This window comes from Anneissia japonica, unplaced genomic scaffold (assembly GCF_011630105.1).
Source record: "Anneissia japonica isolate Jap-2015-1 unplaced genomic scaffold, ASM1163010v1 scaffold1587_len1432017_cov164, whole genome shotgun sequence".
Lineage (NCBI taxonomy): Eukaryota > Metazoa > Echinodermata > Crinoidea > Comatulida > Comatulidae > Anneissia > Anneissia japonica.
In genome coordinates, this window is record NW_022713643.1 from 898,536 (window position 1) to 914,393 (window position 15,858).

At 36.1% G+C, this 15,858-nt stretch overlaps 2 protein-coding genes across 2 annotated transcripts; both read left to right on the top strand.

Annotated features, from left to right (window-relative positions):
* LOC117108662 (zinc finger protein 91-like) lies at positions 1–10,263 on the top strand. The gene is made up of 3 exons (XM_033250757.1): positions 1–135; positions 724–1,887; positions 7,686–10,263. The coding sequence occupies exons 2-3, from the start codon at positions 846–848 to the stop codon at positions 9,353–9,355; spliced, it is 2,712 nt and encodes a 903-aa protein (XP_033106648.1). The 5' UTR covers positions 1–135; positions 724–845; the 3' UTR covers positions 9,356–10,263.
* A 672-nt stretch (positions 10,264–10,935) lies between these two features.
* Positions 10,936–15,821, top strand: LOC117108663. Its single transcript, XM_033250759.1, has 4 exons — positions 10,936–11,254; positions 12,380–12,489; positions 13,899–14,054; positions 14,356–15,821. Exons 1-4 carry the CDS (start codon positions 10,936–10,938, stop codon positions 14,446–14,448), a joined length of 678 nt encoding a protein of 225 aa, XP_033106650.1. The 3' UTR covers positions 14,449–15,821.
* Positions 15,822–15,858: the final 37 nt, after the last annotated feature.

The following is a 15,858-nucleotide window of genomic DNA, read 5'->3' on the forward strand; positions in this document are numbered from 1 at the left end:
CAAGATTTTTGGATTTTGAAATAAGTGGTCCTCTCGTCTCGCATCGAACAAATTTGTTCGCCTGGGCCTAGCCTACTATAGTATTTTATTTCTAGGCAACAAGAAAGCCACTCTCGTCAATAATGTGAAATACCAGTAAGTAAGTGCATTTTTTGAATGGTTTTTATTGCTTTATATCTGGAGCTAGGGCCAGGCCTAGAGGCTATACCTAGGCTAGCCTAGGCCTAGGCCAAGCATAGACACTTCGTTTATCATAAGGGACCCATACCTTGTCGAGAGGGCCTCGTTCGTTGGAGTGGGCCTCGGGACCAAGACCTAGGCCTAGGCCTATCCTTGGATGGTAAGTTGGCTGCTGGATCTGTAAGTACATAGGGTTTAGGCCTAGACCCTAGCTAGGTTGTTTCGCCATTTATTCATCCCTCTTAATGTTTTCATTAGGTAAGACTTCCAAACACCTTGATAGCCTGGTAGGCTAGGCTAGGCTAAATCTTGCAACATTTAGGCCTAAGGCCCCTTAAAAAAATTATTAGTTTATTATCCACTCCCTCATCACATTTGGGAAATTCTTATTTTTTTAATTTAAAATGGTCATTTTCCATCTTACACTTGAAAAGCTCAGGAATTCTTGCAAATATGTTTACCAGTACAACAAAAACATATTTTTTAAATATAAATTTGATTATTTTCTTTGTTTATAAATTGAGAAACTTGGTTCTTCAACAGCTATAAAGAAAGTTCAGATGAGTACGATGATAATTGATCAGTGAATTGCCATCAACACCACACTGGAAGAACAGTTTCAACCTGAGAAAACATATTAAGTGTACAAAGCCTTCAGAAACAAGATGATGCTGCTGAAATCAACATCATCTGGTCGTGATATAATTCAGGAGGAAAATATGAATTTATGCAGTGAATACAAACGTGAAGTGAATGAGAGATTGAAGAAACATTTGGAAGAGGTAGGAGAAACTATGTATGAATGCGAGCACTGTGGAATGAATGTTGATTTAACAACTTTGAAGACTCATTTAGGAATCAAGACACAATTGCCATTCCCATGTAAGCATTGTGAGTTGCAGTTTGATAAAGGCAGACATTTGGATGAACATCTGAAGTTCCAGCACCCAGAAGAAATAAACCAATCAAATGTAATTCCATTTGAACAACAATCCTTTGGGAAGGAATATAAAAACGGCGTTTACTTGAAGTCGCGTTTGAGTATACACAAGGAAGATTCGCCATTTGAGTGTAATTATTGTGGAAAGAGTTTTAAACAGCGTAACTGCCTTAAAGAACATATGCGAACACATACTGGAGAATCACCTTATGAATGTGGATATTGCGGAAAGAAATTTAAACGGAGATACAGCCTTAAAAGACATTTAGTAATACACACGGAGGAAATACTGTATGAATGTGAACATTGTGGGAAGAAATTTAAACAGCGTCAAGCCGTTAAACGCCATATGCGAACACATACCGGGGAGACACCTTATGAATGTGAACATTGTGGAAGGAAATTTAAACAGAGTCAAGATGTTAAACGGCATATGCGCATACATACAGGAGAGACGCCGTACGAATGTGAATATTGCGGAAAGAAATTTAGACAGAGTTACAGCCTCAAAAGACATTTATTAGTGCACACTGAAGAAAAAACTTTTGAATGTGACTATTGTGAAAGGAAGTTTGGTGATCATGGTAATTTAAAAAACCATTTAAGTACACACAACATCCATTACTCAGACCCTGCTACCACCTTGTCAACACAATCATTTTTGTCATCTTCGTCGTCATCATCATCATCACCGTCATCTTCATCACTGTCATCCTCATCATCACCTTCGTCTTCACTGCCATTATTTCCATCCACGGCAGGGGAACGTTTTTAAGAGTGCGGGGGGTGGGCCATTTCATAAGGTCCAATATGCGAGTGAAGCGAGCATCTAGGCTGGGGACCAGTGGGCTGCCAAAGGCCCCTGGTAGGGGTCCAGAAGGTGAAGCCCCTTGGAAGCTACAAATGTTTGACTAGGTTTGGTAAATTTTACTAGTTGTTTTAAAGGCATCAGGCTACTGTAATATGACTCCATAATTGTTTTTATTGACAGTGGCGGATCCAGGAATTCAAAATAGGGGGAGGGGGCCTGAAGGTACTTTCACAGATATAGTGAAAGTACTACATCAGACCCACCATGGTTGGGGCTGAGGTAAGATCATTTCTGAGTATGGCACCACTAGATGGCTGGAAATTCACTCTCAGACATAAAATTTGAATATAATTTTCTTTATCCCTATTTAAAAAAAAAAAATTGAAATCCCCCCCCCCACACCCCTTGAATCCACCACTGATTTTTCGAAGTTGAGATTGCTTCCATGATCTCGATGAATTATTTATCATGAGGGGTATCCCCAATGAAACCTTCACTTTTCACAATTACCCTTCTATACAGTATAGTAGCCCGGAAGTGATACTCCAACCGTGGCAGGTCAATGAAGTCGAAATAGAGGGAACCCTGGGAGGGTCTTGCACAAATGGAATGTCCACCCACCTTAGCCCTACGGTTGGGGCTGAGGTAATAAAAAATTATGATTATTGCACCTCTAGATGGCCGGAAATGACACTCTCAGATACTTTAATACAATTTTGTCTGGTTTCTCAATTTTTGTTCAAATTTTGAAAAAATTAGGAGGTTGGGGGCTGTCTGGTCACCCCTCACTTGACATAGCCTATCATTTTGTTTCACAAATGACTACTAATGTAAAGCGAAAGATATTTTTTTTTTAAATGCAATGTTTTTACAACCTTCAACACATTAACTGCAGTGCACTGTAAATTCTGTAGTTAACCTTCCGAGAATTTTATTTTAAAAATGGCCTAATTAAGTATCTTACTGTTTTTGTATTAGATGGCGTTTAAATATTGTTATATTGTGCTAGTTTGAAGGTTTACTGTAAGCCAATCAGTTACACTTAACATATTCATGGTTAACATAGAGAACAAGAGTGTCACTCCATAAAGAATGCCTACTACAGTACCTCCACCCTATGCCTAAATACAGAATTCACAAAAGCGGGCGATTCCATTCATTTTTTTCATGCTCAATAGTGAGTTTCATGGAAACTTCACAGATGCGCATATACAGACGTCATTCAACATTTGTTTGCTCAACTCGAAAAACAATGGGAAAACAATCTATATTTTATAATAATAATAATTAGGTCAATTTATAAGGTGGAAATAAGCAAGGTCTCTAAGCACTAAATATTAATAATAATAATAATAATGACATTGCAGCATTCGTAAAATGATTGTCACTGGTGCACAAATGTTTGTATTTTAACATTGTAGTTTTGTGTCTAATTATTGCTTGAAACCTACACTTTAAATTATTAATTAAATTGTGTCCATAGATAAATTATTTTTTTTTATTTCAATAATAAATATAAAAAATATTAACCAAAATTATAATAGATGAATATAGAACTTAATTATATACAGTACTTAACTCTAACTTAATATGGTCAATTTTACTTTTGCATCATATTTTGTTAATCAAAATGGGAAAATATAATTACCGGAAAACAACAATAAGTTGAATTTTAACAACTAATTTGAAATGATTAAACAATAAATCTTAGGTATAAATCAAGATTTGGTAGGGTAGTGGCATTATGTTTATTTCCTAATTATGTTTTTTTTAAGTTATTTTCATATTAAAATGGTAACACAAAGACAAAATTTGTATTGAAACAGTTCAGTTTTAGTTGCAGTGAACTATGTTATTGAATGAATTTTAAGTTTATGTACTCACAAGTATATTATTTTGAGTCTTTTATACAATAAAGTACTTTAAAAACATCCACTGAATGCCTATAATCAGTTTTTTTATTTGGCATTTTCTCACAGACTTTATTTATTCAGCTTTACGCACAGGGCCAAGGAAATGCCAAACAGTGAACTATTAAATCACTTTTCAATGTGGTAATCCAATCACAAGACAACATGGGCTGTATGGACCGGTATACACAGGGTAGCCCCGAAAAGACTTGTTCCACCGGAACTGTAGGCGAGCGTGCCGTCTGAACCAGCGCCGATAATAGGGAGCTGTCGATTGCACGACGACGGTAGGACGTAGAACGTAATGACGTCACTAAAAGTCATCTGCGCATGCAAGAACGTTAAGGTCACCTCGTCGAGTAGATTTTGCAACGTAATTTGGCCAAATCTACGTATGCAGAGAATGTAGGACACCAGGTAGGACGGTCACGCAAGAGTGATTCCGTTCTAGCGTCGCGTCGTCGCACAACTCGATAGCTCCCTATATTGTGGCTATGGGCTGTGGCGGTTTTGTAATTTTGTATGAACATTTTAATTAACACATCTTGCGAATCTGAACTGGAACACCCCATACAATGTGGCAACTTTGTCTTGGTCAACAGACAACAAGATATTTTTTAAATAAATTAAATTAATTATTATTATTATTTTTTTTTTTTAAGATTTCCGTTCTTGTCCTTTCCTCAGGTAAGGACAAGAACGCCTTTATTATCTCTTTTGTTAATATAGGCCTAAAGTTTTCTTGCGTTATACCTGGTAAGAGGGTGTCCAATGTCATACAGTATTCTCAAAATTTATTGGAAAAATTACCCACACACGCTCCCTCCCCCACCACCTCCCCCTGCCGGCAACGATCAAAACAAATATCCGGGGATATGCTGTGAACATTTTGCTAACAAACAAAGCACAAAAACATGTTATGGTCAAAGTTTTAAGGCCTATATTATACGTGCAGAGTTATTGCCATCCTATATTTAGGTCACGAAACTTGGATTTGGAGCAAATATTTTAATAGGGCCTATAGATTAATCTAGTAAATGTCATATACAGTGTATATTGTACTACGTGTTTTTATGATAATAAAGTAGCTATATTTGTATCTGTTAGTAATCAATATTCCAGCCTCGCAATCTAGACTCAGGATGGTACCAGGATGGTATTATCTGACAGGGTACTGTGGATAACTTCAGTAATATAGTAATAAATTACAAATAATTTTTCTTTTATTAACATTTTTTTCTGTCCCCCGAATTCTAGACTCAGAAATATAGCGATGGTGTTCGGCGGGGGATAATTTTACTATGGATTACCGGTACTTTATTAAGGAGTAAGTTTGTTAACTGAATAAAAGCTTTGTAGCCGGATGATCAGACTTGGCCAATGGACCTTTCCGCCAAGCTCCGCCCCTTGGATATTGTTGCTAAGGTCCCACAAGACGGCAGTGTATTAAAACATACGCGAACACGTGCGTTTGTGGGACAACACGTGTGTTTGTAAGACGCGCGCGTATTCTTAGCGCTGTTCTGATTAGTCGGTTGTTAAGTTTGATTGACACTCCGGAAATGTCTATTTTTATAAGAGGGCCACGACTGACCGGGGTCCCTGGAAACCTATATTTACGCCAATGTCGAAAGGGACGTGCCATATTTTCAAAATTTGCTCACATCGACAACAACATGTTCCGCTAATTTTAAATCTTGTTTCTACCAATATGCATGATGGGGAGGGGTAAAGGCTCTACGGTTTTGCCACCTGCTGTTTCCGGGCATGGCGCCATATTTCAACAATTTGATCACCTCAGCCTCAACCATGGTTGCCATGAGGTGAGTATAGATCCTACATGCTAACCTTAAATCTTGTGACTGCCTCTTGAGGGGAGTGGCTAAGTAGGTTGTCAGTATCTATTTCCTTGAGATACCAAACAATTTTTCACCAAGCGTGGGCTGGGGTGTATATATTATCAGACCCCTATTAAACTTGAAAACCTGTATCCGTTGATTTCGGTAGCGGGTTTACATTTTAACAACAAAATTTTTAAAATGTGGCTACATGGCCTCTCCATGTTGTTTACTGTACTTTTATAAATAACAATAAATAAAGAAATTTCTGCTGAAGAATATACCGTATATAGTACGTATACGTAGTATACACAGTACTTAGTACGATAGATTGCAGTACAACCGTATATGCACAACTTGCGTTTGCTCAATAAAAACGAGCGTTGCGTGTGAGTCCTCAATCAAAATTAAATAGTAATAATAATAATAATAACTTTAACAATAATAACAATAATAATAATAACAATAACAACAACAATAACAATAATAATAATAATAATAATAATAATAATAATAATAATAATAATAATAATAATAATAATAATAATAATAATAATAATAACAATAACTTAATAATGGCCGACTTAAGCGCATATTAATATTATGGAGACCTCTGTGCACTTAATATAAATATGAATAACCGCACAAGGAAAGTAATGGAACTAATCCTATTCTTAAACTAAAAATGGTTTGGCTGTTGGCTCCGAAGAGTTCATCCGCCCTTTGTTCAGCTATTTAAAAAAAAATTCTGCTGGGACCATTCACCCTCTCCCACCTGAAGGCTGCCATGGCCGTCGATGGGGCTGCCAGTTACCTAAAACTAACTTAAAACTAACTTAACATAAAATGGAGGTAAAACTCTCCCTCGCCGGACACCATCCCGATATTTCAAATAATTGTTTCGGGTTCAACAATATATGTCCAGCAAATTGAAATTTAGGTTTCTTGTTATGAAATAAAAAGAAAAATGTATTTTCATTAGTGTACTGTAATGTAGTGTAGTAATTAAAAAAAAAAAATCATCCATCGTTGTTTTCCTTTTCTCTCTTTTTTCTGTTTCTTTTTTTTTTCTGTTTAAATTGAGGGCGCAATTGCAAACGATGGCGCTTAGGCGAAATTTGATTGGCTAAATCTATGGCAGCCATCTTGGATGGTACACACACACACAGCTCTGCGTATTTCGAACATCGAATACATTACACTTTAGCGCTAAAATATTGCATTAAGCCTAGGCCCTAGGCCTATATCTCTATACTGTGGTCGTGAAGCATCTGTAAGTATTTTTCAAAACTTATTTCTAGACTAGGCCTAGTAAAAATTCTCGTCGATATTGTGAAATGCTTGTAAGTAAATATATTTATTTGCATGGTTTATTTTAGATCTAGGAGTTATGCCTAATTTACTGCATTCTAGCCTAGGCCTAGTCTAGCCTAGCCTAGGGGACTTGTCCGCCGGCCGAGACTCGTCGGATCGGAGAAGGCCAAGGCCTTTGCACTTCGGACTTGTCCGCCGGCCGAGACTCGTGGAAGGCCAAGGCCTAGGCACCAAGCGCCTTTTTTGGTGAGCTTGATCTCTAGGCCAATAAATTAGGCCTATGCTAATAATAATATAATTTTCCTTCGACCTTACTTATGCTAGCTAGCCTAGCCTAGTTCCCGGGCCTCTAAGCAGCGCCCGCCTACCCCCACCGAAATGATCGGCTACCCCTCCACGCCTCACTTGAAATATCTTATCATCCACTTCACCTTAGACCCCCTAAAACTCCACCTTCAAGGCCTCCCCCGCAAAAAAAAAAAAAGCCCAAAAAACCACCTTATCAACATTTAAAAATTATATGCTTTTTCACTCGCATACTTTATTATAAATTGAGAAACTTGGTTCTTCGACAGCTATGAAGAAAGTTTAAATGATGACGACGTTAATTGATCAGTGAATATCAAATATTGCCATCAACACTACACTGGAAGAACATTTCAACCTGAGAAGAAATCAAGATTAACATTAAGGGTATGGAGTCTTCAGAAAAAAGACAATGCTGCTGAATTTCACATCATCTGGTTGTGGTATAATTCAGGAGGAAAATATGAATTTACGCAGTGAATACAAACGTGAAGTGAATGAGAGTTTGAAGGAAGAGGTAGGAGAAACTATGTATGAATGCGAGCACTGTGGATTGAATGTTGATTTAACAACTTTGAAGACTCATTTAGGAATTAAGACACAATTGCCATTTCCATGTAAGCATTGTGAGTTGCAATTTGATAAAGGTAGGCATTTGGATGAACATCTGAAGTTCAAGCACACAGAAGAAAAGGTCCTGCATGAATGTCAATATTGTGGGAAGATGTTTAAAACAAGTCGGAAATTGTCTGGACATGTGAAAATGCATCTAAAGAAAAAAACGTTTAAATGTGATCAATGTGGAAAGAAATTTAAATACAAAGGTCTTTTGACAACTCATTTGGAAGTACATGCAGATGAGTTGAGATATGATGAATGCAAATATTGTCAAAAGAGATTTAGAAAAGGTGTTTATTTAAAGTCACATTTGAGGACACACACGGAAGATTCACCGTTTGAGTGTAATTATTGTGGGAAGAAATTTAATCAGCGTACTAATTTCAGCGTGCATTTGAGAAAGCACATTGGAGTGAAGTTGGTCAACTTGAAGCCTTTTGAATGTGAAAAATGTGGGAAGAAATTTATGCATAACGATGATTTGAAGGAACACGTGATAACAGCACACACTCAAGAGTCACCGTCACCGCAGCATAAATGCCAAACTTGCGGACAGACGTTCAAACGAAGGCGATATTTGAAGGTTCATTTACTAACGCACGCTGGTAAGACAAGGAATAATAGTAGTAAAAAGTGTCCGAACGTACAAACAAGAAAAAAACAACACGAATGTGAACAATGTGGAGAAAAGTTTATGAGCATTGCTGATGTTAAGAAACATGTAAAAACGCATGGAGAAGGACCGTTTGAATGCAGTCAATGTGGAAAGAAATTTAAACGGCATCACTATGTTAAACGGCATATGCGAATACATGCTGGAGAGATGCCTTATGAATGCGAATATTGCGGAAAGAAATTCCGGCAGAAATATAGCCTTAAAAGACATTTAGTAATACACACGGGCGAGAGACCACATGAATGTGAACATTGTGGAAAGAAATTTAAACACCGTCAAGACTTTAAACAACATATGCTGATACATACAGGAGAGACGCCTTACAAATGTGAATATTGCGGAAAGAAATTTAGACAAAGTTACACCCTTAAAAGCCATTTACTAGTGCACATTGGAGAAAGACCTTTTGAATGTAATTATTGTAAACGGAAGTTTGGTGACCGTAGTAATCTTAAAATTCATTTAAGAATACACAACATCCATAACGCAAACCCTGCAACCGCCTTGTCAACTCAATCAATATTTTTATCATCATCATCATCATCATCATCATCATTATCATCATCATCATCCTCACCGTCATCTTCATCACTGTCATCTTCATCACCATCATATTTATCACCGTCATCTTTATCACCGTCATCTTCATTGCCTTCATCATTGTCACCTTTATCATCACCATCATCTTCATTGTCACCGTCATCTTCATCATCAGGCTCATTATGGTCACCATCATCATCATCATCATCATCAGATTCATAATCATCTTCATCATTATCATTCATCATCATATCATCACCATCTACATTTTTCTGTGTAGGAGATTCACCCATGTAATCAACCTTCTAATACATAATAAAATCTTTGCTATAAATTATGGGAGGGGAAATTGGGCCATCACTGTCTCATATTAAGTGTGAATAAGTATGATTTACTCTTTAATTGTGCAGTCAAACAAGAATAGTGTATTTATGGAGAGACAAATAATTATGTATATGTGAAAAGAAATGCAAGTATAAGCAAAATCAAGTATTACATATTTGTGATTTAATGGAAGTGGTAAATATTAAGACGTTTTCTTTAATAATGTACTGTGTAGTACACGAGTCAACACAATGAATGTAATATTTTAAAGGGATCTATTAGAGTTCCTCTATAGATGCACAGTAGCCTCTGCCTTGAATATGGAATTTAAAAAAAATACTGTATGTAGTTAAAATACAAAAACAAAATATCACTCATGGGTTTATTAAACCAAATGGCGGTGTATCTAGGAACCTTACAATGGGGAGGGGTTGAGGTGAAATGAGGTTTGAAGTTTCAAGAGGGGGAACTAGCGCACAAAAAAATGGTGATTTTAACCTACCATACTTCCGTGTATTTTTTGCGTCAAACATTTCCAGCCAAATGGGGGAGCACAAACTCTGATTTGGCCCGCACTCTACGCATCCCCTAGCACAGTATGCCATGGTTTTAACAAATACATTATGATTGCTTCTCTCCCTATGGCAGGGAGTTTTGCATTTTTATGAAGGTTTCTTTGTAAAAACTTTTTTAGTCATTTAAAAAAAAATGGAATGCGATATTTTCTCTAATTGAATGTTCGTGGTTTTCAATTTGTAATATTTAGTGACTGCAACAAATAAAATGTTTTTAATGTGATATCCATACTTATTGTTTTGATAATTTGGTTTGTTGCTTATTTATGTAAAGTGAGGCCTATTCGATCTGTACTTTTAGTTACTATTTTATAGCGAACTTCATATGATTCAGCCTTATAACAAAGTCTGTTGGGCGAATATTCAAAACATGCTAGCCTTTAGCTTAACTTCTCAGATAATCCATCTACTCATCTATAATTTATCTACAAATGCTTGATTTAGCGCCGCTCTCAATTAGTGCTACACCAAACCTGATTTTTTTTTTTGCTAAGCGCTAAGTGCCATTCTCCATTACCCGGTGTGTAATGAAACACTTTTAGTTTTTTTACAACAATATATACAGTGTTAAAATGAATAAATTAATACAATGAAGACACAAGCATGTCTTTACAAACATTTATTTACGATGTCGTACTGTCGGACCTATGATAGGCCTAGTGAACTATGGGAATATGTGAGATAGGTCAAAGCGCCATGCAATATTTTTTTTGTAAGCATTACTCTCGAATAAGCGCAACTCTTTAATAAGCGCCGCACTAAAGCTTTGAGACATTTAATAAGCGCTGCAGGACTACATTTACAGTACTTATTGTTAGCATTTCTGTTATTACAGATCAGGATTAAAATTGCCGCAAAGCTCTACATTATATCAGAGAAATGTAATCTTATTAAGGTAACAAAATGGAATCGTCATCAGCATCATCAGTAGCACAATATACAGATAGCTTCAATTCACTAAGCTCCAGCATAGGCAAAGAAGTATCAGAGGTAATCTCATCAAGGACTGGCGAGGCTGCATATACATCAGACAGTTTCAACTCACTGACAACAGAATCCGTCCACACACTGACTTACAGGCGTAGTCATGAATCTAGTGGCGGAGATACTTCCAAGTCCAAGTCTGACACCCGGTTTGACATTTTTCAAAGAAACATGAAGCTCAGTTATAATGAAGACACATTCGAGTCGGCAAATGATGAATATTCTTCTGAAGATGAAAGTGAGGTGGGTGACAATTAATACCAATTAAAAAATTTATAATACTGTATCTATATCTAATGATACACAGTACTGATGAACTCTTGCAGTAATGCTTTTATGTAGTACAGTGATCATATAATATACAGTACTGTACTGTATATTACAGTAAGTATATAACAAAAAAGAAAACAAACAAAAATATAATATGTATGCACATTCACACATGCATACACACCCATTCACCCACCCCACACACACACATATATCTAAATAGAAATTCCAGTGAGAGAGTGTATCAACAGGTGCAAGCACTTCTAACACGACACGCTCTCCAAATGCACAAAACCCAACATACATATACATAAAAATATCATTCGAAAAGAAAAAAGAAAATAATAATGGAAATCATGATAATACTGCGGATGTAAATGATATATGTTTAGTGATAATGATCAATGATTATTGATATGATTCTATAATCATCTTTAATTAATTAAATTGTATTTCTTGATAATACTTTATATATTTGCTTTAAAATTAATTATGCCATCAGGGCTCGAAATTCGCACTAGCAAACTAGCAATTTGCTAGTAGGTTTGTCATAATTGCTAGGTAAACATTCACAAACCAGCAAATTAAAAAAAAATGATTGCTAGTTGGAATATCTATACAAAATACCTTGTAGTTAAACCTAGTAAGTAAAACAAATTAAGTAAAATAAAATATGAAAGAAAAGTCACATAAACTGGAACTTTTCAAAATATATAATATAAAATTAATATAAAATAAATATAATATAAATTGATTATACTCATTTGGCTATTTCTTTGTGATAATTATTGTACTACACTCACCATAACAGAAAATATTATATTACAACATTTAACACACAAATTTCAATAAAGTACATCATAATCATTAGTTGTTATTTTCATACAATTTATTTTCCAAAAATATTATGTTATATTATTATCAATATATTTTATTAGTTGAGCAACTCATTTTGCCAGTTACCTGTTTGACGACTAGTAAATTTTAGCATTAGGTTGCTAGTGGCTAAAAAAGTAAATTTCTAGGCCTGGCCATGTCATGCTGATACAGACGATTATAGTATATGTAAAATGCCAAAATCATTTTTTTCTAGATTCTGTGCAATATGTAAAACAAGATGAACATGTCCAGTCGACGTTACCAATCACAGAGAGGAGGCTGGATGAAATGAAAATAGAGAATATCCGACATAGAATGAAAAAGGTAAAATTACAGTGACAAAATTTAGATCAGGTGGTTTTAGACTGGTGGTGATTACTGAGTGTGTTCTGAACTCTACTGTTAACCTTATTAACCCATGGCCGTTGAATTCCATCCACTGATATCCTTGTGTTTCAACTGGAGGGCTGAAATGCAAGTATAACAAAGCACTATCAGAAAAGATGTTTTAGCCATTGGTCCCATGCACACGTTAAGAATTAGGTGATTGGACTTTAGTGGGTTATCCTTTACCATCTTGTTTAACATATTGTGTGAATGTGTTACACATGCACTTCAAAATGGATACCACTAATACAGTACTACTGTATCTCATAATATTGGAAACCAGTGTGAAATTCAAGCAGGCAGTCTTCACCGGTAACAGATTTTATTCACGGACGTTCTAGGTAATAGATATTTTAAACCTGTATAACGTGTGGGGTTGAGAGCATCCAAAGAGCTCTCCAGGGGCGGAGCCAGAATTTTTTAAACTGGTGGGTGTGGGGGGGGGGGGCACAACAGTTTCAGAATAGGTAAGTGAGTAGCACATAACATTGATTTGCAGTGAAAGTTTTAAAATTTAGTAGCAAAATGTGGGGGAGGGGGAGCCTGCCCCATCCGCCCCATGTTCTTACTATTTACCTTATTTTAATTTTGTACTTTATTACTTCATTTGCTATTTATTTTGGCGCAGTTTATTTTTTATTAAACATGTATCTCCTAACTCTTAAATATATTATTTTTATTATATACTGCATACATAGATTCTAGACATTTGATTGGTTAAGAAGCGGGTAATAGAAAGTATTATGACCCTAAATGATAGTATGGCTACTTTGTTACCCTCTCGCACGATGTGCACTCTCTATGCCACGTTGCTATGAAGGCCTAATTCATGACACGCATGAAAGGTTAAAGGAAACGTGAACTCTACGAGGCTGAGAGATTGGCCCTTTGATCCCACGGGCCGCCTATTAAGAACCAGGGTTCTACGTCATCATCATGTGTATGCTATTCATCATTAGACATCGCGCGTTCTACCAACTCGAGCCAGTGCTTTCTGTTGTGGGCAGGGTGTGTGTCAAGTGCTTGGTTGGTGTCCACAACATTTCTGAGGCCATCTTCAATTAATTTTGTCCATATTTTAGTTAGTCTTCCGACGGACCTTTGAACTTTCTTGTAACTTTCATTTTGCGCTTTAAATTTCACTGTAGAATCTTCTGGGAGTCTAATTAGGTGCCTGTACCATTTTATAATTTTTTTGTTTGGTTCTACAAGGTCCTTAAATTCAGTATTTTAGTGCTCAATAAAAGAATGAAACAAAAAAAAACCTAAAGAATTTATTTAAGAATAATTTATTAAATTTACTTTTTATCTATTACATATTGACTTTAAAAAAAAATATATTACAGAAAGTTGATGAGGTGGTTGAGCATGACATCAAAACTTGCCCAGTTTGTGTGAAAGCTAAAGAGAAAATCACAGAGAAGCAGTTTGTGTGCAGGAGAAAAACATTGCTCCAAAACAAACTAATAGAAGATAAGATCCAGAGACATCTGGTGTGCAAGGTAATTTATTATCAGGTGTGGATTTAGGAAGGGGGGAACCGCCCCAGTTCCCCTTATGGAAAGTAAAGAAAAGAATGATAAAGAAATGATTGATCGCTTAAAACGTCCATTGTGTCCTGGGTGTCTAGAAAACTAAAATTTCCCTGGGGCATGCAGGATCCCTCTGGTGTAGTGTTGATCGCTCCACACCCCCAACTTTCGGACATTTCTGTGTGGGTGTGACTATTTGAGCTTATCTTCAAAGATAGGAGTCCATATTATGCCTCAGCCTAAAGATTTACTGTACAATCTACTCTTTCAGAATTCCTTAGACTTAATTGGAGAATTAGCTGCGAGTCTACCAAAGCCAAGTGATGACCCACAAGAGATTTGGAGCCGTTTGTTGAATAGCTGAATTTTTGCCTTGATATTTTACCTACATTATTACTTCATACATGTGAGATGGACTGGCACAGCAGTTGCAGATAAGAGTTTGAGGTTCATGCTGCTCAGTCACTTGGGAAACTCGTAGTGGGGGTTTCAAGTGGGGGCTGAGCCAGCCGGGCACCCTCACCGCTTTAAATTTGTCAAAATTATTTAAAAAATGGAGGAAAAAAATTATATTAAAATTTATGTCTGGGAGTGACATACTCATTTTTTCTTTCCTCAGCCCCAACCATTATGGGGTTAAGGTGGTTATTGACCCTCTATCGGCAAAAGCACCTTCCAGGGCCCCCCTCTAGTTCGAATTGCTGGATCTGCCACTGAATCACTATACATTTTGTCAGTTTACACAAATGTATCAATAGTATAAACCTCCAGTGGCTTGAGTCCCATGTATCTTACATCATTTTCTGGATTAGTCTGACTTAAATAAATTAAAATATTGACAAATCACTATGTATTTCGTCAGTCTACTTAACAGTCTGGCTACATTTGCTACAGAAACTTTCAAGCCTTCTATAATCCTGAATAAATAATGGTTTTAAACATTCTGCAAGCATGTCGAAAGCCAATACATATAATTCGGTTTTTTTTTTTTTTTTTTATTGTAAATTGATATTAATTAAATACCGATACCAAATTATAGGCTTTAGCATGGGTCGATATTAAATGTTCACGGTACATGAAAGTATTGTGGTTTTGTAATCAAAAAATGATGTGATTTTAGCAAGAATTTGTTTATAATATTTTTCAGTGAAGCAAAAATTAACAATGAAAATGAGTTTACTCTATTATTCTGTTAAAATGTATTGTCTTTTTTTTCATAACATTTCACCTATCGATGATCGGGCCCAATATTTGGGGAAAACCTACAGTAGTGTGCCACCCACACCCCTTCCCCGGTGGGAGAAAAATGTAATTTGTCTGGGTTTTTTTTTTTTTTTTTTTTTATTAAATGGTAATAAAAGTTTGTGTTAATTACGGGATTCTTTATTTAAAAAGGATGTCGGGGAAGAGCTGACACACCACTGCAACCCATACGATCACAATAGTATACAACACTTTGTACATAATTGTAATTGTACTTTCGGCGGTTGAGATTATCCCCCGCTAGCGTTACCCCTGGTTTAAATTGGGTTTCCAGATTTCCTTATGTAAGCTTCTTTTTTTTTAATTCAAAAAGTGCCTCTTTGAATTTTCCAAGTTCCCATAAGCACCCTTCAACATCTATTTCCATAAGTGCCACCTCAATTTCCACTATTTTCATAAGTGCCCCTCAAACAGGTCAAAAAATCAGGTGATGTATTGATGAGTTTGGAAGCTTTTAAAGTTTTCAGTATCGGTCTAAAGCTATGAACATGTAAAGTCATGATGTGATGTC